Here is a 26,448-nt window from a genome sequence, read left to right as displayed (position 1 = left end):
TGCAGAGGAATTGGAGAGACACTCTCCCATTTCCCCAGCCGTTTCTGTGACTTCACTCTTTCCCTCTGGGGCTTCAGCACAAGATTCCTCCTTGCTGCTGACAGACCCCTGGACAGCCTGAGCCACATTGAAAAAGTCATTTCCCAATAATATTTGGGTTGGGTTATGGGGAATAGCAGCAACTGTTAATTCAGCTTGCAAATTCTCAGTTTCCATGTGCACTTTAGCCAAAGGCACAAGGATTTTGTGACTTCCTACTAGCAAAAGCTTTGCCATCTGTCCTGGCAGTATGTCTTTTACAAACCCTGTATGATAAGTGGCAACTGCCTGAGGTGTCTCTGTGCTCTGGGTAGCAGCATTTCTGTGAGTTGCCTGCTGCCTGTTCCCACTCAGCACAGAGCATTTAGTCCTCAGGTGCTGAGTGGAATGACAATGGCAGCACCTTCTGGTCTCCTCTGCTTTCACAGGAGATTTGGGACGAGGACTGGAGGAGTGACCTTGGGGAGGTGAGTGTCCAGCCTCCCATCCACCCTCCTTCTTCCCAAGGTTCAGAAAAGGGCAACTATAATGATGAGGGGTTTGGAACGGGTCCCATATGAGGAGAGATTAAAGAGGCTAGGACTCTTCAGCTTGGAAAAGAGGAGACTAAGGGGGGATATGATAGAGGTCTATAAAATCATGAGTGATGTGGAGAAAGTGGATAAGGAAAAGTTATTTACTTATTTCCCATAATACAAGAACTAGGGGCCACCAAAGGAAATTAATGGGCAGCAGGTTTAAAACAAATAAAAGGAAGTTCTTCTTCACGCAGCGCACAGTCAACCTGTGGAACTCCTTGCCTGAGGAGGTTGTGAAGGCTAGGACTATAACAGGGTTTAAAAGAGAACTGGATAAATTCATGGAGGTTAAGTCCATTAATGGCTATTAGCCAGGATGGGTAAGGAATGGTGTCCCTAGCCTCTGTTTGTCAGAGGGTGGAGATGGATGGCAGGAGAGAGATCAATTGATCATTGCCTGTTAGGTTCACTCCCTCTGGGGCACCTGGCATTGGCCACTGTTGGTAGACAGGATACTGGGCTAGATGGACCTTTGGTCTGACCCAGTATAGCTGTTCTTATGTTCTTATATTCTTATTTGCAGCAAATATTGTACCAAGGTTGTTGGGTGAGGTGTCTATGACAAGGTTATGATTTGCTGCTTATGATTATGCTGTCTATATGGGTGTATCATTTTTGTATCTGAAGTTATGAATATTGGCTCTGTACTTGTATCTCAATGTGTTTGATTCTAAGTAACACCAGTGAAGCATTTGGCCATCTTATTCAGAAGGGACTCTTCAGATTAAGTGCTCCATCAAGAAACACATAACTGACAATGGACCTTGGGAGGCTCCAATCCACATGAGAAGTCTTCCTGGGACGTTCAAGGCAGCATGTGAGCAATGGCTGCTCTCCCTGGAAAAGACCTGAATCATGCATGGACATGTGACTTGCCCATGTGACTCCAAACTCCATCTTGCTGCTGTGATTTTCCACAGTAAGAACAAAGGGGTACTTCCATATGGCAGAGGATATAAAAGACCCTGGAAACCCCTCCATTTTGTCTTCAATCCTGCTTCTGACTTCTGGAGGAACTTTGCTACAAACTGAAGTTCTGAACAAAGGACTGAAGGACCCATCCCAGCTGTGGATGTTCCAGAGACTTGATTTGAACCTGCAGTTTATTCCATCACTGCTACAAGCCTGACCCAAGAACTTTGCCATTCCTGTATGTAATTGATCCCATTTAACCAATTCTAGCTCTCATCTATATCTTTTTCCTTTTATGAATAAACCTTTAGATTTTAGATTCTAAAGGATTGTCAACAGCGTGATTTGTGGGTAAGATCTGATTCGTATATTGACCTGGGTCTGGGGCGTGGTCCTTTGGGATCGAGAGAACCTTTTTCCTTTTACTGCGGTATTGGCTTTCATAACCATTTGTCCCGATAACGAGTGGCACTGGTGGTGATACTGGGAACTGGAGTGTCTAAGGGAATTGTTTGTGTGACTTGTGGTTAGCCAGTGGGGTAAAACCAAAGTCCTCTCTGTTTGGCTGGTTTGGTGCCTTAATAGTAAAGGAAACCCAGCCTTGGGCTGTAACTGCCCTGCTCTAAGCAATTTGTCCTGAATTAATACTCTATATTGTGTCCCACCAGAGGCAGCATTGTTACACTGGAGAATTACGGACCAGTCAGTTTAACTTCTGTACCTGGTAAGATAATGGAGCAAATAACTAAGAAATCAATTTGCAGATACCTAGAAGATAATGAGGTGATAAGTAACAGTCAGCATGGATTTGTCAGGAACAAATCGTGTCAAACCAACCTGATCGCTTTCTTTGACAGGGTAACAAGCCTTGTGGCTAAGGGGGAAGCGGTAGATGTGGTATATCTTGACTTTAGTAAAGCTTCTGATACTGTCTCGCATGACCTGCTCATAAACAAACTAGGGAAATGCAACCTAGATGGAGCTACTATAAAGTGGGTGCAAAACTGGTTGGAAAACTGTTCCCAGAGAGTAGTTATCAGTGGTTCACAGTCATGCTGGAAGGGCATAACGAGTGGGGTCCCGCAGGGATCGGTTCTGGGTCCGGTTCTGTTCAATATCTTCATCAATGATTTAGAGAATGGCATAGGGAGTACACTTATAAAGTTTGCGGACGATACCAAGCTGGGAGAGGTTGCAAGTGCTTTGGAGGATAAGATTAAAATTCAAAATGATCTGGACAAACTGGAGAAATGATCTGAAATAAATAGGATGAAATTCAATAAGAACAAATGCAAAGTATCCACTTAGGAAGGAACAATCAGTTGCAAAAAACAGTTGCACACACAAAATGGGAAATGACTGCCTAGGAAGGAGTACTGTGGAAAGGGATCTGGGGGTGATAGTGGATCACAAGCTAAATATGAGTCAACAGTGTAATGCTGTTGCAAAAAAAGCAAACACCATTCTGGGATGTTGTGACGTTATTGATGTAATCTGGGACCATATAAAACATGGTTGCATCCAAAGTCCTGTAGTGGCACCAAATCTTGTATAAAGGGGGTCAAATTAGGTGTCTAAGACAAGGTTATGGTTGGCTGGTTATGATTATGCTGTCTATATGTGTGTATCAATTTTGTAGTTGAAGTTATAAATATTGGCTCTATACTGTCTGTATTTCAAACTTATGCTATGCTTCTGGGAAACATCCCAGACAAGCTGGTGTCAGCTCTGCCTAGCCTGCTTGATGGCCCATTAAGGACCATCAGCTACAACTGACCCATTGAGAGAAGGCAGATACGCCTTGTAACTCAGCAAAGTATGCAGGGACTGGCCCATGTGACTCCAGGCTCCATTTTGCTGTAATTTTCCACAGTGAGAACAAAGAGGTGTTCTTACACCTGGAAAAGACTATAAAAGGCTGATGCCTCGTCTCCATCTTGTCTTCAGTCTGGCTTCTTATCTCTGGAGGGACTTTGCTACAAACTGAAGCTCTGAACAAAGGACTGAGGACCCATCCCAGCTGGGGATGTTCCAGAGACTTGATTTGAACCTGCAGTTTATTCTATCGCTGCTGCAAGCCTGAACCAAGAACTTTGCCATTACTGGATGTCATTGATTCCATTTAACCAATTCTAGCTCTCATATCTATCTTTTTCCTTTTATGAATAAACCTTTAGATTTTAGATTCTAAAGGATTGGCAACAGCGTGATTTGTGGATAAGATCTGATTTGTATATTGACCTGGGTCTGGGGCTTGGTCCTTTGGGATCAGGAGAACCTTTTTCTTTTACTGGGGTATTGGTTTTCATAACCATTTGTCCCCATAACGAGTGGCACTGGTGGTGATACTGGGAAACTGGAGTGTCTAAGGGAATTGCTTGTGTGACTTGTGGTTAGCCAGTGGGGTGAGACCAAAGTCCTCTTAGTCTGGCTGGTTTGGTTTGCCTTAGAGGTGGAAAAACCCCAGCCTTGGGCTGTAACTGCCCTGTTTGAGCAATTTGTCCTAAATTGGCACTCTCAGTTGGGTCCCGCCAGAACCGCATCGTTACATATGTATTAACAGGCATGTTGAAAGCAAGACACAAGCAGTAATTCTTCCGCTCTACTCCATGCTGATACAGCCTCAACTGGAGTATTGTGTCCAGTTTTGGGCACCACATTTCAGGAAAGATGTGAACAAACTGGAGAAAGTCCAGAGAAGAGCAACAAAAATGATGAAAGGTCTGGAAAACATGACCTATGAGGGAAGATTGAAAAAATTGGGTTTGTTTATGCTGGAGAAGAGAAGACTGAGGGGGGAATGTGATAACAGTTTTCAAGTACATAAAAGGTTGTTATAAGGAAGCGGGCTAAAAATTATTGTTCTTAACCTTTGAGGATAGGACAAGCAGCAATGGGTTTAAATTGCAGCAAGGGAGGTTTAGGTTGGACATTAAGAAAAAGTTCCTAACTTTCAGGGTGGTTAAACACTGGAATAAATTTCCCAGGGAGGTTGTGGAATCTCCATCACTGGGGATTTTTAAGAGCAGGTTGGACAAACCCCTGTCAGAGATAGTCTAGACAATACTTAGTCCTGCCCTGAGTGCTGGGGATGGGACTAGGTGACCTCTCGAGGTCCCTTCCAGTTCTATGATTCTGTGATAATCTCATGAAGCCTCTCAAAGGTGATGAAATGTCCCCAGACTTGCTGTATGCAGGACACTTGTGGATTTTTGGAGAGGGGGGCCCCCTGGTGTGGGGTTCTGGTTCCACTTCTCTATCAAGGTGTCACAGAGTGAGGGGGAGTCAGGGCCCTGCACCCCCCACTTCCTGCGATTCACCGTGACTCTCAGCCTGCCAGTAATACAGAAGGTTTATTAGACGACAGGAACACGGTCTAAAACAGAGCTTGTAGGTACAGGAAACAGGACCCCTCAGCCAGGTCCATCTTGGGGGTGGGGAGCCCAAACCCAGGTTCTGGGCCTCCCCCCATCTCCCCAGCCAGCTCCCAACTGAAACCCCCTCCAGCTGTTTCACCCAGCCACCCCCTCCCCCGGCTCCTCCTCCAGCCTTTGTCCAGTTTCCTGGGCAGAAGGTGTCACCTGGCCCCAACCCCCTCCTGAGCTCTGGTTACGAAGGGCAGCCACCATCCTTTTTGTGCTGGCCATCAAGTGTCATCCCTCAGTGAAGTCACCCCCTTATTTCCCATCACCATCTAGTATTAAAGCAGACGGTAAACTAGTAAAACTCTCCTGCAACATTCCCAGGTCAATCCGCCCTGCTCCCTGCTCCGCTCCCTGCTCCGTCACATCTTTCCCCTCTTCGAGACTGAACTGAGCGGGGTCACTCTGCCCAGTGACCCGGGGAAGTTCAGGGCCCCCTCTCTGGGACAACGTGTCCGCTATCAGGTTGGCACTTCCCTTCACATGGACCACGTCCATGTCATAATCCTGCAGGAGCAGGCTCCACCTCAGGAGCTTGGCGTTGGCTCCTTTCATCTGGTGCAGCCAGGTCAGGGGAGAGTGGTCGGTGTGCACGGTGAAGTGTCGCCCAAAGAGATATGGCTCTAGTTTCTTGAGGGCCCACACCATGGCCAGGCATTCCTTCTCAATGGCCGCGTAGTTCTGCTCCCGGGGTAGCAACTTCTTGCTCAGGTACACGATGGGGTGTCTCTCCCCCTTTTCATCCTCCTGCATTAACACCGCCCCCAGTCCCGTGTCTGAGGCGTTGGTGAACACCATAAAGGGCTTGTCAAAGTCTGGGTTTGCCAGAACTGGGCCACTGACCAGAGCCTCCTTCAGCGCCCGGAGAGCTTCCTGGCACTTCCCGGTCCAGACCACCTTGTCTGGCTTCCCCTTCTTGCACAGCTCAGTGATGGGGGCGGCTATGGCGCTAAAGTGGGGCACGACCCTTCGATAGTACCCCGCCATCCCAATAAAGGCTTGGACCTGCTTTTTGGTTTGGGGGGCAGGCCAGTCTCTGATCACCTCCACTTTGGCTGGTCCCGGCTTTAGGCAGCCGCTCCCCACCCGGTGGCCTAGGTAGGATACCTCAGCCATCCCCACCTTGCACTTCTCAGCTTTTACAGTCAGCCCAGCCTCCTGGAGTTGGTCCAGCACTTGTCTAACCTGGGACACATGGTCCTCCCAGGTCTGGCTAAAGACGCAGATGTCGTCAATATTCGCCACGGCAAAACTCTCCATCCCCCCCAGTAGCTGATCCACCAGGCTCTGGAAGGTGGCCGGTGCTCCCTTGAGGCCGAAAGGCAGGGTCAGGAACTCATAGAGCCCCAGAGGGGTGGTAAAGGCCGATTTCAGCCTGGCATCTGCATCCAGTGGCACTTGCCAGTAGCCTTTTGTAAGATCCATGGTGGTAAGGTACCGAGCGCCTCCCAGTTTGTCTAGGAGTTCGTCAGGCCTGGGCATGGGGTAGGCATCGGCTACAGTGATGGCATTGAGCTTCCGATAGTCCACACAGAACCAGAACAACCCGTCCTTTTTGGGGACCAGCACCACCGGCGAGGCCCAAGGGCTGGAAGACGGCTGGATCACCCCCAAAGCCAGCATGTCCCCGACCTCTCTTTTCAGATCGTGAGCTGTTTTCCCTGTGACACGGAAGGGGGAGCATCTTATAGGCGGGTGCGATCCTGTCTCCACCCGGTGGACAGTCATATTAGTGCGTCCAGGCTGGTTGGAAAACAGCTGTCGGTACAGATGCAGCACCCCTCTGATCTCAGCTTGCTGGGCCGGGCTCAGCTGATCAGAGAACATAAGAATGTAAGAACATAAGAGCGGCCAGACTGGGTCAGACCAAAGGTCCATCCAGCCCACTATCTTGTCTACCGACAGAGGCCAATGCCAGGTGTCCCAGAGGGAGTGAACCTAACAGGTAATGATCAAGTGATCTCTCTCCTGCCATCCATCTCCACCCTCTGACGAACAGAGGCTAGGGACACCATTCCTTACCCATCCTGGCTAATAGCCATTAATGGACTTAACCTCCATGAATGTATCTAGTTCTCTTTTAAACCCTGTTATAGTCCTAGCCTTCACAACCTCCTCAGGCAAGGAGTTCCACAGGTTGACTGTGTGCTGTGTGAAGAACTTCCTTTTATTTGTTTTAAACCTGCTGCCTATTAATTTCATTTGGTGGTCCCTAGTTCTTATATTATGGGAACAAGTAAATAGCTTTTCCTTATTCACTTTCTCCACACCACTCATGATTTTATATACCTCTATCATATCCCCCATAGTCTCCTCTTTTCCAAGCTGAAAAGTCCTAGCCTCTTTAATCTCTCCTCATATGGGACCCATTCCAAACCCCTCATCATTTTAGTTGCCCTTCTATGAACCTTTTCTAATGCCAGTATATCTTTTTTGAGATGAGGAGACCACATCTGTACGCGGTATTCAAGATGTGGGTGTACCATGGATTTATATAAGGGCAATAAGATATTCTCCGTCTTATTCTCTATCCCTTTTTAATGATTCCTAACATCCTGTTTGCTTTTTTGACTGCCGCTGCACACTGCATGGACATCTTCAGAGAACTATCCACGATGACTCCAAGATCTTTTTCCTGACTTGTTGTAGCTAAATTAGCCCCCATCATATTGTATGTATAGTTGGGGTTATTTTTCCCAATGTGCATTACTTTACATTTATCCACATTAAATTTCATTTGCCATTTTGTTTCCTAATCACTTAGTTTTGTAAGATCTTTTTGAAACAAACTTTGCCACCTCACTGTTTACCCCTTTCTCCAGATCATTTATGAATAAGTTGAATAGGATTGGTCCTAGGACTGACCCTTGGGGAACACCACTAGTTACCCCTCTCCATTCTGAAAATTTGCCATTTATTCCTACCCTTTGTTCCCTGTCTTTTAACCAGTTCTCAATCCATGAAAGGATTTTCCCTCTTATCCCATGACAGCTTACTTTGCTTAAGGGCCTTTGGTGAAGGACCTTGTCAAAGGCTTTCTGGAAATCTAAGTACACTATGTCCACTGGATCCCCCTTGTCCCCATGTTTGTTGACCCCTTCAAAGAACTCTAATAGATTAGTAAGACATGATTTCCCTTTACAGAAACCATGTTGACTTTTGCCCAACAAGTTATGTTCTTCTATGTGTCTGACAATTTTATTCTTTACTATTGTTTCAACTAATTTGCCCAGTACTGACGTTAGACTTACCGGCCTGTAATTGCTGGGATCACCTCTAGAGCCCTTTTGTGTTTGTAACGATGGTGTTCTGGTGGGACCCAACTGAGAGTGCCAATTCAGGACAAATTGCTTAAAACAGGGCAGTTACGGCCCAAGACTGGGGTTTTTCCACCTCTAAGGCAAACCAAACCAGCCAGACAAAGAGGACTTTGGTTTCACCCCACTGGCTAACCACAAGTCACACAAACAATTCCCTTAGACACTCCAGTTTCCCAGTATCACCACCAGTGCCACTCGTTATGGGGACAAATGGTTATGAAAACCAATACCACAGTAAAAGAAAAAAGGTTCTCCCCATCCCAAAGAACCAAGCCCCAGACCCAGGTCAATATACAAATCAGATCTTACGCAAAAATCACGCTGCTGCCAATCCTTTAGAATCTAAAATCTAAAGGTTTATTCATAAAAGGAAATAGATAGAGATGAGAGCTAGAATTGGTTAAATGGAATCAATTACATACAGTAATGGCAAAGTTCTTGGTTCAGGCTTGTAGCAGTGATAGAATAAACTGCAGGTTTAAATCAAGTCTCTGGAACATCCCCAGCTGGGATGGGTTCTCAGTCCTTTGTGTAGAGCTTCCATTCCTGGCAAAGTCCCTCCAGAGGTATGAAGCAGGATTGAAGACAAGATGGAGATGAGGCATCAGCCTTTTATAGTCTTTTCCAGGTGTAAGAACACCTCTTTGTTCTCACTGTGGAAAATTACAGCAAAATGGAGTCTGGAGTCACAGGGGCCAGTCCCTGCATACTTTGCTGAGTTACAAGGTGTATCTGCCTTCTCTCAATGGGTCAGTTGTAGCTGATGGTCCTTAATGGGCCATCAAGCAGGCTAGGCAGAGCTGACACCAGCTTGTCTGGGATGTCTCCCAGCAGCATAGCATAAGTTTGAAATACAGACAGTGTAGAGCCAATATTCATAACTTCAACTACAAAATTGATACACACATATAGACAGCATAATCATAATCAGCCAACCATAACCTTGTCTTAGACACCTCATTTGACCCCCTTTATACAAGATTTGGTGCCACTACAGGACCTTGGTTGCAACCATGTTCTATACGGTCCCAGTTCAAGTCAGTAACGTGACAATGTTACATTAGCTATCTTCCAGTCACTGGGTACAGAAGCTGATTTAAAGGACAGGTTACAAACCATAGTTAATAGTTCCGCAACTTCACATTTGAGTTCTTTCAGAACTCTTGGGTGAATGCCATCTGGTCCCGGTGACTTGTTACTGTTAAGTTTATCAATTAATTCCAAAACCTCCTCTAGTGACACTTCAATCTGTGACAGTTCCTCAGATTTGTCACCTACAAAGGACAGCTCAGGTTTGGGAATCTCCCTAACATCCTCAGCCGTGAAGACTGAGAATCCATTTAGTTTCTCCGCAATGACTTTAGGCCAGAGTGGGGAATTGTTTCCAGGGAGGAGCCAGCTCCTGTCTCAGGGAATAGATCTACTAAAGGGTCACCTCCCTGCTCCTCCCAATGGCCACACAGGGCTAACACCACATTCCCCCGTCATAATATGGCTTCATCATATTCACATGGTACACCCGGCGGTGGTGTGACCGGTTCGACAGCTCTACCACATAGTTTACCTCATTTAGTTGCTTGACAACCTTGAAAGGGCCTTCCCAGGCAGCCTGGAGTTTGTTTTTTCTCACGGGGATGAGAACCATCACCTGATCCCCGGTGGCGAAGGCGCGGGCCCGCGCTGTGCGGTCATACCAGACCTTCTGCTTCCTCTGGGCTCTGGCCAGATTCTCCCTGGCCAGGCCCATGAGCTCGGCAAGTCTTTCCCGGAAGGGCAGGACGTGCTCCAACACCGACTCTCCATCGGGACTGGCCTTCCCCTCCCATTCGTCTCTCATCAGGTCTAGGGGCCCCCTTACCCGCCTTCCATATAACAGTTCAAAAGGCGAAAACCCGGTAGATTCCTGGAGCACTTCCCTGTACGCAAACAGCAGGTGAGGTAAGTACTTGTCCCAGTCCTGCGGGTGCTGGTTCATAAAGGTTTTCAGCATCATCTTTAGAGTTCTGTTGAACCTCTCCACCAGCCCGTTGGATTGGGGGTGATATGCTGAGGCCCAGTTGTGCCGGACCCCACATTTCTCCCACAAGCACCGGAGTAGGGCCGACATGAAGTTGGACCCTTGGTCTGTCAAGACTTCCTTGGGGAACCCCACTCGGCTGAAAATGGTCAGCAGCGCATCTGCCACAGTGTCTGCTTCGATGGACGATAAGGGCACTGCCTCGGGGTAGTGGGTGGCGAAATCTACCACCACCAGAATGTATTTCTTCCCCGACCGGGTCGTCTTGCTGAGAGGCCCCACTATGTCCACAGCTACCTTCTGAAAAGGCTCCTTTATGATGGGCAAAGGCCTCAAAGCCGCCTTCCCCTTGTCCCGGGCCTTCCCCACCCTCTGACAGAGGTCACAGGATCGGCAGTACTGTCGGACGTTGGTAAAGACCCCAGGCCAGTAGAAGTTCTGTATCAGCCTTTGCCTGGTGCGCCGGATTCCCTGGTGCCCTGCGAGAGGGATGTCATGGGCCCGGTACAGCAGCTGGCGGCGATACTTCTGGGTACCACCAGCTGCCTCCTGCTCCCCCCTGACTCCATTTTCCCTGGGGGGAGTCCATTCTCGGTACAGGAACCCCTTCTCCCACAGGAACCTTTTCCGGCCACCTCTCCCCATGGTCTGTGCCGCACTGAGCTCGGCCAGGTCCCTTGGCTTCCGCAAGTAGGAATCTTTCTGCAACTCGGCCTGGAACTCAGCAGCTGGGGAAGGGATGGGGACCTGCTCCCTCTTGCTGGCTGGGTCTGAAGCCGCAGCCTCCCTGAGCCGTGTCCCTGGGCACTCCCTCCCCCCATGGTAGGGTCCTGCGCCTCCGGTGTGACATCCTTCCCGAGGTCAGGGTGCAGTGCCCCTCGCCGACTCTGGCTACGGGTCATGACCAGGGCACCCTGGGGGTTGCTTGGCCAGTCCTCTAGGTCCCCCCCATCAACACCTCAGTGAGCAAATGGTGGTGCACCCCCACCTCCTTGGGGCCCTCCTTGGCCCCCCACTTCAGGTGTGCCCTCGCCACGGGCACCTTGAATGGGATCCCACCCACCCCCGTCAGGGTCAGGAAGGTGTTGGGCATCACCTGATCTGGGGCCACCACCTCGGGCCGGGCCAGCGTCACCTCTGCGCCCATATCCCAGTATCCATTGACCTTCCTCCCATCCACCTCCAGGGGAACAAGGCACTCGCTCCGCAGGGACAGCCCCGCGCCCACCCTGTAAACCGAAAACCCTGAGTCTGGAGCATCCAGCCCCCCGAGGAGCTGGCCTGGGAAACTCCTCCCTTCTGAGCAGTTGGGAAGCTGCCAGCCTCCCCCCCCCCCCCCCCCGGGAAGCCTGCCCCTCCTCCGGCTGGGTCCCTACCCAGTTAACCCTGTGCAGGTTCGGTCTGCTCAGTCTGTCCTTGAGCTTGGGGCACTGGGTCCGTATGTGGCCTCTCTGGCCACAGTAATAACAAGTCACGTTCCATTGGTCCCCTCGAGCCGGGAGGTTGGTCCTGATGCCTGTTGTTCCCCCTGGGAGGGGGTTCTCCACATTCCCCCTTTGGGGGGGTCCCAGGGAGACTCTCTCTGCATCGCAGTGGGCCTATTCCTTTGGGACTCCTCCGTTCCACCCTCTGACCGGCTGTCCACAAACTCTTCGCTCTGCCAACCATATCCTCAGGTCGGATGGGCAATGTTCATACAGGTGCTCCAGTACAATCAGTTTAACCAGGTCCTCCTTAGTCTGGGCCCCATCTGCCCACTTGTGGACATATCCCTCCATTCAGAGGATCAGTTCCAGATATGTGTCCTCAGGAGTCAGCCCAAACTCGCGTAGCAGGGCCTTTTTCATAGTCTCCTGCCTCCACCCCTTCCATTCGGCTGTATATCCCCACGGCTTTGGGGTCCAGTAAGGGGGTGAGAAACCAGAGCCTGTCTGCAGGGTCAACCCTGTGCAGCTCGGAGGCCGTTTCAAAGGCAATCAGGAATTCATCTATGTCCTCCCCTTCCTTATGCTGGGACAGGATGCGCTTATCAAAGCTGCATGGAGTCCTGGGTCCCCCCCTCACTCACTGCAGCCGGGCACTCTCTGCTCCTCAGCCTCGCAAGCTCCAGTTCATGCTGCCGCTGTTTCTCCCGATCCTCCAGCTCTTTCAGTTTTATCTCCCTCTCCCATTCCAGCCACCTCAGCTCCAGCGACGGGGAGCTTCATCGTGAGGATCCCCTGCTGGCCGCAGGGGTCACGGTGCCCCCGGTGTTCACTGGGCTCCTTCCAGCCCCTCCTCTAGCCATAGGTAGGAGGGGCCTCGGAGTGCCCTCGGCAGCAGTCTGACCCCTCCCAGCCGGGACAGACACCGGCACCGGGCTGCTTTCCTCTGGGGAAGGGATCAGCTCCTCCGAGCAACCCTCCTCCTCCAGCTGGGCAATGAGCTGTTCTTTGGTGAGCCTCCCACTGCGCAGGCCCCTCTGCTTGCACAGCTCCACCAGGTCGCTCTTAAGGAGATGGCTATACAGCTCCCCGCTGTTCCCAAGTTGTCGTGGACTCGCAGGCCTGTGCGCTCTCAGCTCCCCACAGTTTCCAGAGAGAACCCCTAGTGTGCCAGCCCTTCTCCAGGTCACCACCTCTCTGCCAGGGTCAAGCCGCCGACTCCTCCGCCCCTGGAACCGCTCACCAGGGGGACCCCGTTCCTGCAACATTCCTTCTCTCTCCAGGGTCAAGCCACAGACTTCGCTGCCCCTGAAACCACTCACCACAGTCCCCGGGGGACCCTGTTACTGCAACAGTCCTTCTCGCTGGTCACACACTCCCAGGGGTTAAGCGTAGCTCGTTCGCCTCCTGAAACTGCTCCTCTCTGAGCCTTCAGCACGCTTGGTCCTTGTTAATCCCCCTTTGTTTTACTGCTCCCCAGTCACTCACTGCAGGAAGCGCCATCCACGGGGTGCAGCACATCCCACCGCTGCCACCAGCTGTCCACCCCGTCCCCGGCCCCAGCTCACTTCCCCCTCCTCCCCTGAACACTCCGCCCCCCTTCTCCTCCCCCTCCCCTGCTTCCCGCGAATCAGATGTTCGCGGGAAGCCTGAAACAAGCAGCAGGCAGGTAAGCTGGGACGGGGGGGCGCGAGGAGGGCTCCAGGGAGGCACGGCCCAGTCTGGCTCTGGCCGAGCAGCTCCCTCTGGCCCGGCCCCCTGGCCCTGGCCTGGCCTCCACCAAGCGCCGCAGCCCGGTCCCGGCCCTGGCCCAGCTCGGGCCCCGCGGCACCGGCCGAGCTGACGCAGACCCGGACCCGGCCAAGCGGCTCCAGGCAGCGTGGTAAGGGAGCAAGGAGGGGGTGTTGGAAGAGGGCAGGGGAGTTTGGGGGCTTATGGGGGGGTGGATAGGGGTCGGGGCGATCAGAGGGCAGGGAACAGGGGGATTGAATGGGAGCAAGGGTCCTGGGGGGCAGTCAGGAAGGAGCAGGGGTTGGATGGGGCGGTGGGGGGCAGTCGGGGTCAGAGAGAAGGGGTGGTTGGATGGGGCAGGAGTCCGAGGGGGGCACGACCCCCTCATGGGATGAGGAGGAGGGAACCTGTTGTTAATATTTTGGCAGCTCATCACTGGCAGCCACCATCCTTTATGTGCTGGCCATCAAGTGAAGTCACCCCCTTATTTCCCATCACCATCTAGTATTAAAGCAGACAGTAAACTAGTAAAACTCCCATGCAACGTTCCCAGGTTAATACTCCCCACTCCCTACTCCGTCACACAAGGCCAGTTCATGTTTGTGATGCTCTATACCTCGGGGGAACACCCAGCACCCCCATGTTCATCCTTGTAAAATGATTGTGTGGTATCCAATGCAAAGTTTGTCATGTCGGGTGTCTTCGGAAGGCTCATGATGCACTGAGCATTGTTGTTATAGTGATGTTATAGGTTGTAATTTCATGTATATAGTTATGAGGCTGAAAATGTGTCCTCATGGCTTAAAACAAGCCCAGGCAAAACTCTTCAGGAGTAGAGGCCCAGGCAAAACTCTCCAGGAGCAGAGAGGCAGTTCACACCTCATCAGGGCATGTATGGGACAAACCCAGCCCAGCCTCACAGGAACAAAGGACACTGGCCTAGGCAGCAACAAAGGATCTGTTGGACTCTCAAGTGAGTCACCCCTTCCCTGGGTCAGTTTGGGACTGCGATGAGGTAATGCTCACCTGACTCTGAAGGGGGGGGCAAAGCCAAGAGGGAAGAAAGGACATGATAAAAGGGAGAGATGTTTGCCATGCTCTCGCTCTCTTCCACCTCCATCTACAGACACCACCACATCAAGCGACTGAAGTGCTGATCAAAGGGGAGAGCCTGGCTGAAGGGCAGCCAGCCAGCCTGTGGTGAGAAGCATCTAAGTTTGTAAGGGCTCTGAAAGTGTTAAGATCAGCTTAGAATGCGTTTTGCTTTTATTTCATTTGACCAAATCTGACCTGTTATGTTTTGACTTATAATCACTTAAAATCTATTTTTATAGTTAATAAATCTGTTTGTTTACTCTACCTGAAGCAGTGCCCATGTCAGAGACCCCCCTTGGGATAACAAGCCTGGTACAGATCAATTTCTTTGTTAAATTGACGAACTCATATAAGCTTGTAGCATCCAGGGGGCATAACTGGACACTGCAAGATGGAGGTTCCTAGGGTTGTGTCTGGGACCGGAGATATTGGCTAGTGTCATTCGGTTGCAAGTAGCTGGGAGCAGCTTACATAGAATCATAGAATATCAGAGTTGGATGGGACCTCAGGAGGTATCTAGTCCAACCCCCTGGTGGCTACTAATACAGCCCAATATACCATTAGCCTTCTTGGCTACAAGGGCACACTGCTGACGCATATCCAGCTTCTCATCCACTGTAATCCCCAGGTCCTTTTCTGCAGAACTGCCACTTAGCCAGTTGGTCCCCAGCCTGTAGCAGTGCATGGGATTCTTCCATCCTAAGTGCAGGACTTTGCACTTGTCCTTGTTGAACCTCATCAGATTTCTTTTGGCCCAATCCTCCAATTTGTCTAGGTCACTCTGGACCCTATCCCTACCCTCCAGCATGTCTACCTCTCCCCCCAGCTTAGTGTCATCTGCGAACTTGCTGAGAGTGCAATCCATCCCATCGTCCAGATCATTAATGAAGATATTGAACAAAACCAGGCCCAGGACCGATCCCTGGGGCACTCCGCTTGATACCGGCTGCCAACTAGACGTGGAGACATTGATCACTACCCATTGAGCTCGACAATCTAGCCAACTTTCTATCCACCTTATAGTCTGCACACTAAGTGGCTTGACAGTGTGTACACCTTGGGAGTTACAATGCAGAAAGCTGCTTTACTGTGCAGAAACTTGCCAGTGTAGACAAGGCCTGAATGAATGGTCCCCTGACAGCTAGCCGGGAGGGGGAGAGACTTTGGGTGTGTTTATGTAAATACACTTTGCTCCTGCGCTACTTATATATTCAGCAGCTAGAGCGGTGTCAAAATAATCAATTTTGGCTCGTGTTGGGGATGAATCACTTTAGTACTGAATGCCGGGTAGTGAAATGCTATTACCAAAATGTTGTAATTATTGTAGGAATACAAAGAAGCAGGACTATGCTTAACCTGTCCCAAATGAGGGGGGTCAGCTGAAAGAACCTCGTTAAGCCAGGGGCTCGAATGCCAGAGTCCTGTGACAGTAAGGGTGGGTGGGAACAGATGTTCCAGCCAGGAGGGGTGTGGCCTCTGCCTAGGAGTCCCTAGACTGGTTTGACTGTTCCTCCCCCACTGGTCAAAGAACAAGCTAAATAAGGACTCGTCTACACTGGCAAGCACTGCCGTGGCACCAGCACTCTAAAAATGCCGTCTGCCCGGGGGGGGGGGGCAGCTCCCAGCGCTGGTGCTTTGTCTACACTGGCAAGCACTGCCGTGGCACCAGCACTCTAAAAATGCCGTCTGCCCGGGGGGGGGGGGGCAGCTCCCAGCGCTGGTGCTTTGTCTACACTGGCAAGCACTGCCGTGGCACCAGCACTCTAAAAATGCCGTCTGCCCGGGGGGGGGGGGGGGCAGCTCCCAGCGCTGGTGCTTTGTCTACACTGGCACTTTACAGCACTGAAACTTGTGCTCGGGGGGGTGTTTTTTCACACCCCTGAGCCAGAAAGTTGCAGTGCTGTAAATTGCCAGTGTAGACAAGGCTTCAGTTTCATTGGGAGCCTCTTTTGTTATTTTAAATGCTCCATCACTGCGAGCTGGAATCACTTGCGAGGGGGCAGTGTCTCTGCCCAGCCTGCAAAGAGCCAGAAATCACTAAGAGACTGATGAGCAGAGGTCACAGCAGAGAGGCAGGTGGCTGGCAATCGAGTGGTGGGTGAGTGGCCAGCTAGCTGTCAGGGGAGCATTCATTCAGACCCTGCTGTCTCACCGCACTGGGTAACGGGAAGTCAGAAATGCAGGTGCCTTAGGCATCCCCTGGCTCACCACCAGACACTGGACTCTATGATGAGCGGTTACTGAAAACCAATTTCATCACATCGAGGGGCCTCTAATCCCAAGAGAGCAGCCACTTAGCCAGGTCAATAGCCAGCTCAGCTCTGCCCCAGTAACCACACTGCTGCCACGCCTGTAGTCACTAAAAGCTACAGGGTTAATAGCAAACGCAAGACGAGCGCTACCAATAGTCAACAGAGCATATACAGCCCATCATTGCAAAGCCCTTGTATAGGGCTGTGGCAGTGACGGAATAGCCTGCTGGCTTGCAGCGTCTCGCTGATATCTCCCAAAAGTCTGGAAGGTCCTCGGTCCATAGTTCAAAATGCTTCGTTTAGCCGTAAATCCACAGCCCAGAGAATCAGGGCAAGAAATGGAGGGCCAAACGGAGATTTCTCAGGGTCTTTTATACCCTCTGCCATGTGCCTGGAAATTCACTGTCTCAAGCAAGCCCACAGCCCAGGGGCATGGGAAGTTACTGGCCCACGCTGGAATCCAGGGTCACATGGGCACATCCCATGTCCTTACCTGCTTTGCTGACTCAGGGCAGCCCTTGCCCAGATCCCGCTGCAGTGCCCACAGGAACGCTCACTGGGCAGGACGAGTTTCCTTTCTGGCCCATTGTGAGCGTGAAGTGTCCTTAATGGGCCAGCAGCTGTCTGGCCTTGCAGTCAATCTATCGGGGCTCACCCCGGCCGCCAACCCATGTGTGATGCCAGGGCATTGCCAATACTCATCACTTCAGCCAGTCGCACCTTCTCCAGGGCCGCCGGCCGGGACGTGCTTCGTGCCAGATTTGCTGCAATTGTCTAACCCTGGCAGCATTCTCTCGCCCAGCATCGCAGCCTGTCTGCCACGGAGCCGGGCTGCTAGGCGCCTGCTGGGGGGCGCTGGCTGTGGAGCTGCTCCTTGAGCTGAGGGCAGAATGGGGCAGAGGTGAGGGGTTGGCAGTGCCGGCTCCTGCAGGTGAGTGACTTGGCGGAGAGGCCGTGGGGGGAGAGGGTGCAGATGGGTGGGAGGTCTGGGCATAAGGGGCGTGTGAGGCTAGTGCTGTGGGAGTGGGTGGCTTCTATGGGGCATGCAGGAGGGTCTCGCAGCCAGGAAGTGGGGAGGCTGTTTGTGGACCCTTCCTCCCCACGCCCTGTGCCCCACACGCATGGCCTGCTGGGACAAGGCTGTGGCCAGCAAGGGCCCACAATTAACCCTTTCCTAACGGAGCTGTTCTGTTTGAGAATGTCGGTCCCCTTGTTTTGTGCTCGTGACAGATTCTCAAGTGGGTAAATCATCGGCCTCCTTCCCTCTCTCACTCACCATGGCTGATGGGCCAAGCTGGGGGCAGGGGGCTCTGTGGGGCTGGGCCGGGCCATTATATGGGTCACAGGACCCCCACAGCTCACCTGAGGCCTCCAGGGCTCCTGGCTAGGAACATGCTGAGCCGACACCGGAGGGTGGCATGACCGTTATGCCGCAGCCTCCGCTCAGCCCTGCAGCTGCGGGGCCCGGGGAGACCCCTCCCCAGAGCCAGCTGCAGACACGTCGCTGCAAAGCTGCTGAGGCCTAAACTCGGCCGTGCAGACTTGGCCACATAAGCAGCAGTGACCAGGGCAGCAGGCCCCTTCCAGAGTCCCTGAGAGTCCTGTGTCCTGTGTGGGGGCTCCTCTGAACCCAGAGCACAGCCTGGGCACAACACCCACTGCCCTGGGGCACGGACCCCTCCCCTGAACACACCCCCCTCCCCTTCCCTCCCCACCCTGAACAACACAGGCCATGGAACTTCCCCAAAATACATCCCAGAGCCGATGTTTTAGGAAAACATCCAGTCTTGACGGAAAAACAGCCAGTGCTGGAGAACCGGCCCCAGCCCCTGTTCTGATGGCTAATCACTCTCCTAGTTTCATTTACACCGTATTTACAGTCTGAAATTGTCTGGCTTCAACTTCCAGCCCTGGGCTCATGTCAGACCTTCCTCTGCTAGATTGAAGAGCCCATTAGCAAATATTTGTTCCCCATGTAGAGACTTATAGACCATGGCTGTTCTCTGACCCTCACCAATTGATCAGCCTCCTCCCAGAATTGTGGCACCAGACCTGGACACGGGATACCACCAGCAGTCACATCAGCACCAAATCCAGAGGGAAAAATAACCTCAGCTCCGACTTAAGATTCCCCTGTTTGTCCATCCCAGGAACGCATTAGCTGTTTTAATAGAATCATAGAATCATAGAATCTCAGGGTTGGAAGGGACCTCAGGAGGTATCTAGTCCAACCCCCTGCTCAAAGCAGGACCAATCCCCCACTAAATCATCCCAGCCAGGGCTTTGTCAAGCCGGGCCTTAAAAACCTCCAAGGAAGGAGATTCCACCACCTCCCTAGGGAACCCATTCCAGTGCTTCACCACCCTCCTAGTGAAATAGTGTTTCCTAATATCCAACCTAGACCTCCCCCACTGCAACTTGAGACCATTGCTCCTTGTTCTGTCATCTGCCACCACTGAGAACAGTCTAGATCCATCCTCTTTGGAACCCCCTTTCAGGTAGTTACAGGGTGCTATCAAATCCCCCCTCATTCTTCTCTTCTGCAGACTAAATAAGCCCAGTTCCCTCAGCCTCTCCGCGTAAGTCATGTGCCCCAGCCCCCTGATCAATTTTCGTTGCCCTCTGCTGGACTCTTTCCAATTTGTCCACATCCCTTCTGTAGTGGGGGACCCAAACTGGATGCAATACTCCAGATGAGGCCTCACCAGTGCCGAATAGAGGGGAATAATCACGTCCCTTGATCTGCTGGCAATGCCCCTACTTATACAGCCCAAAATGCCGTTAGCCTTCTTGGCAACAAGAGCACATTGTTGACTCATATCCAGCTTCTCGTCCACTGTGACCCCTAGGTCCTTTTCTGCAGAACAGCTACCCAGCCATTCGGTCCCTAGTCTGTAACAGTGCATGGGATTCTTCCGTCCTAAGTGCAGGACTCTGCACTTGTCCTTGTTGAACCTCATCTGGTTTCTTTTTGGCCACAGCATTGCTCTGGGAGCTCATGTTTGTCTGCCATGTGCCCCAAAGCTTTTCCAGAGTGTCTGCTGCCCAGGATCGAGTCCCCCATCCTGTATGTACAGCCGTATCCTTTGTTCCTAGATGGACACATTTATACCTGTTTGCTTAACATAAGAACAGCCACAGTGGGTCAGACCAATGGCCCATCTAGCCCAGTGTCCTGTCTTCCCACAGTGGCCAGTGCCAGGTGCCCCAGAAGGAGTGAACAGAGCAGGGAATCAGCAAGTGATCCATCCCCTGCTGCCCATTCCCAGCTCCTGCCAAACAGCTTTAGGGCTTTATGCTGGTTGTGCATTATAAATGTGATCAAGTCGTGATCACTTGTACCTAAGCTACCAGTAATTTTTCGCTCTGTGATCAGTTCCCCTCTGTTAGGGCCACAGGCGCCAACTTTCCTTGGTGCCGGTGGGTGCTCGCACCCCCCCGCCCCTGGCCCACCCCGACTCCACCCCCTCCCTGCCCCATTGGACCCCTCCCCAAATCCCCACCCCAGTCCTGCCTCTTCCCCGAGTGTGCCGTGTTCCCGCTCCTCCCCCCTCCCTCCCAGCGCTTGCTGCGCAAAACAGCTGTTTCATGGCGCAAGTGCTGGGAGGGATGGGGGAGAAGCAGGACTCAGTGGCGCCCTCAGGGGAGGAGGCGAAGGTGAGCTGTGGAGTCGGCACCTATGTTAGGACCAGGTCTAATGTACAATCCCCCCGTCGGCTGCAACCCTTTTGGAGGTAGGGAATCGCCATCGATAATGCTCAGACATTCCAAGGATGCTTTCGTGCCAGCAGGACGAGACCTCCAGCATGTCACTCAGCGTGAAGTCCCCAGTGGTCACAGCTTGGTACCCTGCATGTTGTAGGTAGGTGCGTACGGAGCTGGTCATCCTGGGGGATGGGGGTCTGTAACAGACACCAGCTCACACCCTGTCTTGTGCTTTAGCTGCTACGACATCGAGCCAGAAACATCCAAGATCATTTTCTTCTGAGTTATCCATGAGGTGGAAACAGGGAATGCCCCTCCCCCCTCACCTTGATCCTTCCTGGGTGGGGTACAGCCACTGATTGTGACACTCCAGTTGTGCGATTCGTCCCACCAGCTCTGTGTCAGAACAACGAACACGCTCAGAAATCAGCCATCCCAACCCCCCGTTAGTGCATCGGCACATGGCAAATCCCTTCTCGCCATGGCCTTCGGCTCCTTAATGAGTTGTGGTCTCAACAGCTCCATCCTGCGCTGAGCGCTCAGCTCTTCTTACCACCTCTTGTGCCCCCAGCTCCTCCAGCCAGCCCGTCCTGAGGAGAGCACCCCCCTCTCGTAAGGTGGAGGCCATGCAGCCCATACGGCCCCCTTGCCCTGTAGAAGGGGGACCCATATTCCACTACTGCAAAGCCGTCCCCCTACACGCCTCACCTAGCCAGCGATTCCCCTCCCACATCCTCTGGCTCCTTGCTCGAGGGACAGGAAGGCGCTCGGAGAAGATGGCCTGGCCATTCCCCATCAGCAGGCTGCGGCGTGCTCTACCTGTGAGCCAGCCCGTCACGCAGTGTCATTGGTGCGCACAGGACCAAGCCCCGGGGACCCCTGCCTGTGGCCGTCAGCCGCCCGGCCAATCTTCACGCCAGGGAGGGTGCACCCCTTGGGGCTTGGGGAGGGATGTTGCATGTAGGTGCATTGCTGGGGGCAGGGGGAACATCCGTGTTGGTGCATTGCTGGGCAGGGCATGTGTTGTGTGGGAGAGGTGGGTTGCACTGTGGGGGGGATGCGCTGGGTGGGGGTGAGCTGCACCATGTGGGGGTGGGATGTGCCATGCGGGGCTGGGATGCACTGTGAGGGGGTGGGATGCAGTGTATTGCTTGGCAGGATGCGCTGTGTGGGTGTGGGATGTGCTGGGTAGGGGGTGGGGTGCACGGGGTGGGGGCAGGATGCACTGTATGGGTATGGGATGCACCATGTGGGGCCGGGATGATCTGTGAGGGGGTGGGATGGGTTGTACTGTGCTGTGTGGGGGCGGGCTGCACCGTGTAGGGGTGGAATGCACCATGTGGTGGAATGCACCACATGGGGGTGGGATGCACTGTGTGGGGTGGGATGCACTGTACTCAGGGCCGGCTCCAGGCACCAGCGTAGCAAGCAGGTGCCTGGGGTGGCCAATGAAGAGGGGGGCGGCACGTCCAGCCGTTCGGCGGCAATGCGGCGGCGGGGCCGTCACTCCCTCTCGGAGCGAAGGACATGCCGCCGAATTGCCGCTGATCGCGATCACGGCTTTTTTTATTATTTTTTTGCTGCTTGGGGCAGCAAAAATGCTAGAGCCGGCCCTGGCTGTACTGTGCTGTATGGGGGCAGGATGCACCATGTGGGGGTGGAATGCACTGTGTGGGGAGAGATGCACCGTGTGGGGAGGGATGGGTTGCACTGTGCTGTGTGGGGTGGGATGCACCATGTAGGGGTGGGATGGGTTGCACTGTGCTGTGTGGGGCAGGATGCACCACGTGGGGCAGGATGCACTGTGTAGGGGTGGGATGCGCTGTGAGGGGGCGGGATGGGTTGCACTGTGCTGTGAGGGGGCGGGATGCACCGCATGGGGGTGGGATGGGTTGCACTGTGCTATGTCAGGGTGGGATGCACCGTGTAGGGGCGGGATGCACCGCGTGGGAGTGGGATGCGCTGTGTGGGGGCGGGATGGGTTGTTCTGTGCTGTGGGGGGGTGGGATGCACCATGTAGGGGTAGGATGCGCTGTGAGGGGGCGGGATGGGTTGTACTGTGCTGTGAGGGGGCGGGATGCACCGTGTAGGGGTAGGATGCGCTGTGTGGGGGCGGGATGGGTTGTTCTGTGCTGTGAGGGGGCGGGATGCACCATGTAGGGGTAGGATGCGCTGTGAGGGGGCGGGATGGGTTGTACTGTGCTGTGTGGGGGCGGGATGCACTGTTATGGATCTCTGGCACACACACACTCTCTCTCTCGCTCTCTGCAGGGTAGAGGACACCATGAGTCAGGAACAGTCTGGCGAGGGCTCCGGCTCCGGCTCGCTCTGGAGCAGCGGGTGGGGAACAGCCCCTCCAGCTGGCCAGAATCCCAAGGGCTGCAGGTGGTTTGTGAAAACTGGAGCGAAGTCCTGCTGCCCCCTCTCTGCCAGCGGGCGCCTTGCTGCTCCCGTGACAGCTGGACCCGGGAACCAGGACCTGGCCAAGCTCGTGCCAGCTCCACAGAGTGCAGGTCACAGGCCCAGGCTGCTTCTTGGCCACTGCCACAGGGCTCTCCGGGGAACGCCCCAGACTGAGCCAGGCCAGCGGGTCCCTCCCCGACTGTGATCTGACTGCCCCCCAGGACGGGCTCAGCCCCCGAGCCTGCTGAGACAGGAGCAGACGTGTCCCCTGGATGGGCCAGGCAGAGGCTGGGAATTCCCATCTCCATAAACATCCCCCGTGACCTCACACCAGGGTCGGGGGACCGGGGCCCAGGAGCAGTGGTGCTCAGGATAAACAGCCTGGGGGATGTTTTGCCCCCCAGCAGAGACCCATGGGGTGCTGCCTGCCCTGGGATCCCCCCAGCCAGGGACAGGAGTGCCCTATGGGTGCGCAGTGTCCAGCCCCACAGGCCCTGTGGGCACACAGAAATGCCTGACTGGCTCTGAGCTAGCCCAGCTTGCCCAGTGCCCTGTGGCTGAGGGGGAGGGTGCTGCAGGGGAAGGTGTGAGAGCCCCTGGCAGGCAGCCGCTGCCTTCAGCCCCGAAGCAGGGCGTTTTCTCTCCGTTACGGCATGAATGGTGCTGGATCCCAGCCAGTCCCTTGGAATCACACTCAGTTCTTGACCTCAGAGACGCCCAGTGGCAGAGAGTTCCACAGGCTACGTACACCTGGTGTGGAGAAGCGTTTCCTCGTCTCACGTTGAGCCTGCCACCTCGTGTGCCACTGACTGGCCCCTTGTCCTTGTGTTTGATGGCTGGGAGAACAGACACTCCCCTCTCCACCAGCCACTGGGTCCCATATGTGTGTCCTGGCCTCCCTTATCCGTCTCCCCTCTAAGGCGCCAACCCCACCCGTCCTGCCTGGCCGTTTCCCCAGGCTCCTGGCCCACAGCTCGGTGCTAGCCCGGGGGAGGTGGGAGTCGTGCTGCAGTGGCAGGGTGCCTGCCCGGCGCTCTGACGACGCCACATCACAGTCCCTGTCCCGCAGCCGCCCTCGCTTGCTTCCCCCCAGCTCTGGGCAGCCTGGGGGGTGACACGTTCGTGGGCCGAGCCCCTGGCGAGCGCCAGACCTGCCAGCGGGTCCCGGGGGCAGGGCTGATGGACCCCAGTGCAGGCCAGCCCCGGGAGCCCCTGCGCCCGGTAACCGCGGCAGCCACTTCCCTGCCCCGGGGTTCGGGGAGAGGGGCGGCCGGCAGCAGAGCTCAGCACCATGGACAGCAACACGCGCAGGCCCGCCGCCTCCGGCCCCGGCGGGAGACATATGGGGGGCAGTGAGTGTGGGGGGCCGTGGGGGGTTATGGGGCAGTGAGCGTGGGGGGCTATGGGGGCAGTGAGTGTGGGGGGCTGTGGGGGGCTATGGGGCAGTGAGCGTGGGGGGCTATGGGGGCAGTGAGTGTGGGGGGCTAAGGGGGCAGTGAGCGTGGGGGCTATGGGGGCAGTGAGCGTGGGGGGATGTGGGAGGCTATGGGGCAGTGAGCGTGGGGGGCTATGGGGGCAGTGAGTGTGGGGGGCTGTGGGGGGCAGTGAGTGTGGGGGGCTAAGGGGGCAGTGAGCGTGGGGGGCTAAGGGGGCAGTGAGCGTGGGGGGCTGTGGGGGGCTATGGGGCAGTGAGCGTGGGGGGCTATGGGGGCAGTGAGTGTGGGGGGCTAAGGGGGCAGTGGAGGGGGGGCTATGGGGGCAGTGAGCGTGGGAGCTATGGGGCAGTGAGCGTGGGGGGATGCGGGAGGCTATGGGGCAGTGAGCGTGGGGGGCTATGGGGGCAGTGAGTGTGGGGGGCTGTGGGGGCAGTGGAGGGGGGCTATGGGGGCAGTGAGCGTGGGGGGCTATGGGGGCAATGTGTTATGGGGGCTGGCTCTAGGGGACGGCTGTGGGTACGGGGGGCTGTGGGTGGAGCGGTTATAGCTGAGGGGTTGCTCTGGGGGGCAATGCGGGGGGCAATACGCTATGGGGGTGGTTATGGGGCGGCCAAGGAGGGGGCATGGCCATGCAGGAGGAACTGAATGGGGGCCACATGCCTATGGGGCTGGCTATGGGTGGGGGAGGCTTTCTGGCAGCTGCGCTGCGCCCTGCCGGCAGCTAAGAATCTGAAAATAAAGCGCAGGGAGCGGAGAGACGCAGGGACCGGGGTCGGGCCAGAACAAACCGCCCCGAGCCGCGGCGCTCGGTGCCCCCGGGGCTCAGGATCGCCAGGGGCCAGCGCTGCGCGGGCCGGTCCCATGGCGGGGGGCGCACCCGGCCGGTCCCGGCGCTGGCCCAGGCCGGACCCTGAGTCGCTCCATCTCTAATCAGTTCATGTCCCACTGACGTCAATGGAGCTCCCGGCTCTATATAAACATCCCGCGAGCCGCCGGCTCAGCGCGCTGGGGACGGACCGGACCGGACTCACCCCGCACGGCACCACTCGGTGAGGCCGCCGGAGGGGCCGCGCGCCCCGCCCGATTCCCCAGGAGCGGGCTGGCCGCGGGAGCCTGTGCCGGAGCGCGCAGCCCGGGCTGGGGTGGGGTGGGGTGGCTCGGCGGGGCAGCCCGAGGTGGGGGGAGGGGGCTCGGCGGGGCAGCCCGGGGCGGAGTGTGGGGAGGGGGCTCGGTGGGGCGCGCAGCCCGGGGCGGGGAGGGAGCTCGGCAGGGTGGGGTCCGGTTCCCGGTCACCTTCGCGGTCTCTCCGCAGGTCCCGGACCCTGCCCGGCATGAGGCGGGCGCTGCTGACCGCGCTGCTGGTGTCGCTGCTGCTCTCCCCGCTGCGCTCCGCCGGGCCCCGCAGCAGCGCCGAGGCCGCGCCCCGCCCGAGCCGGTCCCTGCGGGGCCCCGCGCCGCGCCCCGCGCCGGCCCCGCTGCTGCGCGCCCTGCGGCCCGTGGGCGGCCTGGCGCGGGCGAGGCGCGAGGAGCCGCCGCTCTCCATCGACCTGACCTTCCACCTGCTGCGCCACATGCTGGACGTGGCGCGGGCGCAGAGCCAACGCGCGCAGGCCGAGCAGAACCGGCTCATCTTCGACGCGGTGGGCAAGTGAGGCCACGTGCGCGGGCCGCTGCGCTGCGCCGGGCCGGGCCGGGCCGGGCCTGCCCGCCAGGGGGCGCGAGAGAGCCCGGCCCGCCCCCCGGCCCGCAGCGCCCCGCGAGTTCCAGGGCGCAGCTGGAGGCGCCGCCCGGGCGCTGCGATTTTCTAATAAAATGTCTTGGGAAAAGCCCCGGCGTCTGCGCGTCTGTGCTGGGGCGGGGGTGCGGGGCTCTCCCGGGGGCGGGGGGTCGCCTGAGAGGAGGAGCGGGTCTGTGCGGCGGGGGCGCCTGGGGTCAGGATCCGTGGGGGCGATGCGGGGATGAGCTCTGCTGGGGCGGCGCTGCCCGGGACGGGAGCTGCGGGGCCGGGGGGCCTGGGCCCTGTGTGCACCCCGGAGCCCGAGGGGGCGGGCGGGGAGCGAGCTGGCCCCAGGGCCGGAGCGCCGCACCGGAGCTGCCTGGGGTCCCAAGGAGCA

At 55.4% G+C, this 26,448-nt stretch overlaps 1 protein-coding gene across 1 annotated transcript; it reads left to right on the top strand.

The window, feature by feature from the left end:
• Positions 1-25,288: 25,288 nt before the first annotated feature.
• Positions 25,289-25,986, top strand: UCN (urocortin). The gene is made up of 2 exons (XM_065400612.1): positions 25,289-25,383; positions 25,647-25,986. Exons 1-2 carry the CDS (start codon positions 25,289-25,291, stop codon positions 25,984-25,986), a joined length of 435 nt encoding a protein of 144 aa, XP_065256684.1.
• The last annotated feature ends 462 nt before the right edge of the window (positions 25,987-26,448 follow it).

This window comes from Emys orbicularis, chromosome 3 (assembly GCF_028017835.1).
Source record: "Emys orbicularis isolate rEmyOrb1 chromosome 3, rEmyOrb1.hap1, whole genome shotgun sequence".
In the NCBI taxonomy this organism is placed as follows: Eukaryota; Metazoa; Chordata; order Testudines; family Emydidae; genus Emys; species Emys orbicularis.
The sequence above is the reverse complement of the archived record's forward strand: the minus strand, read 5'-3'. Positions and strand labels throughout refer to the sequence as shown.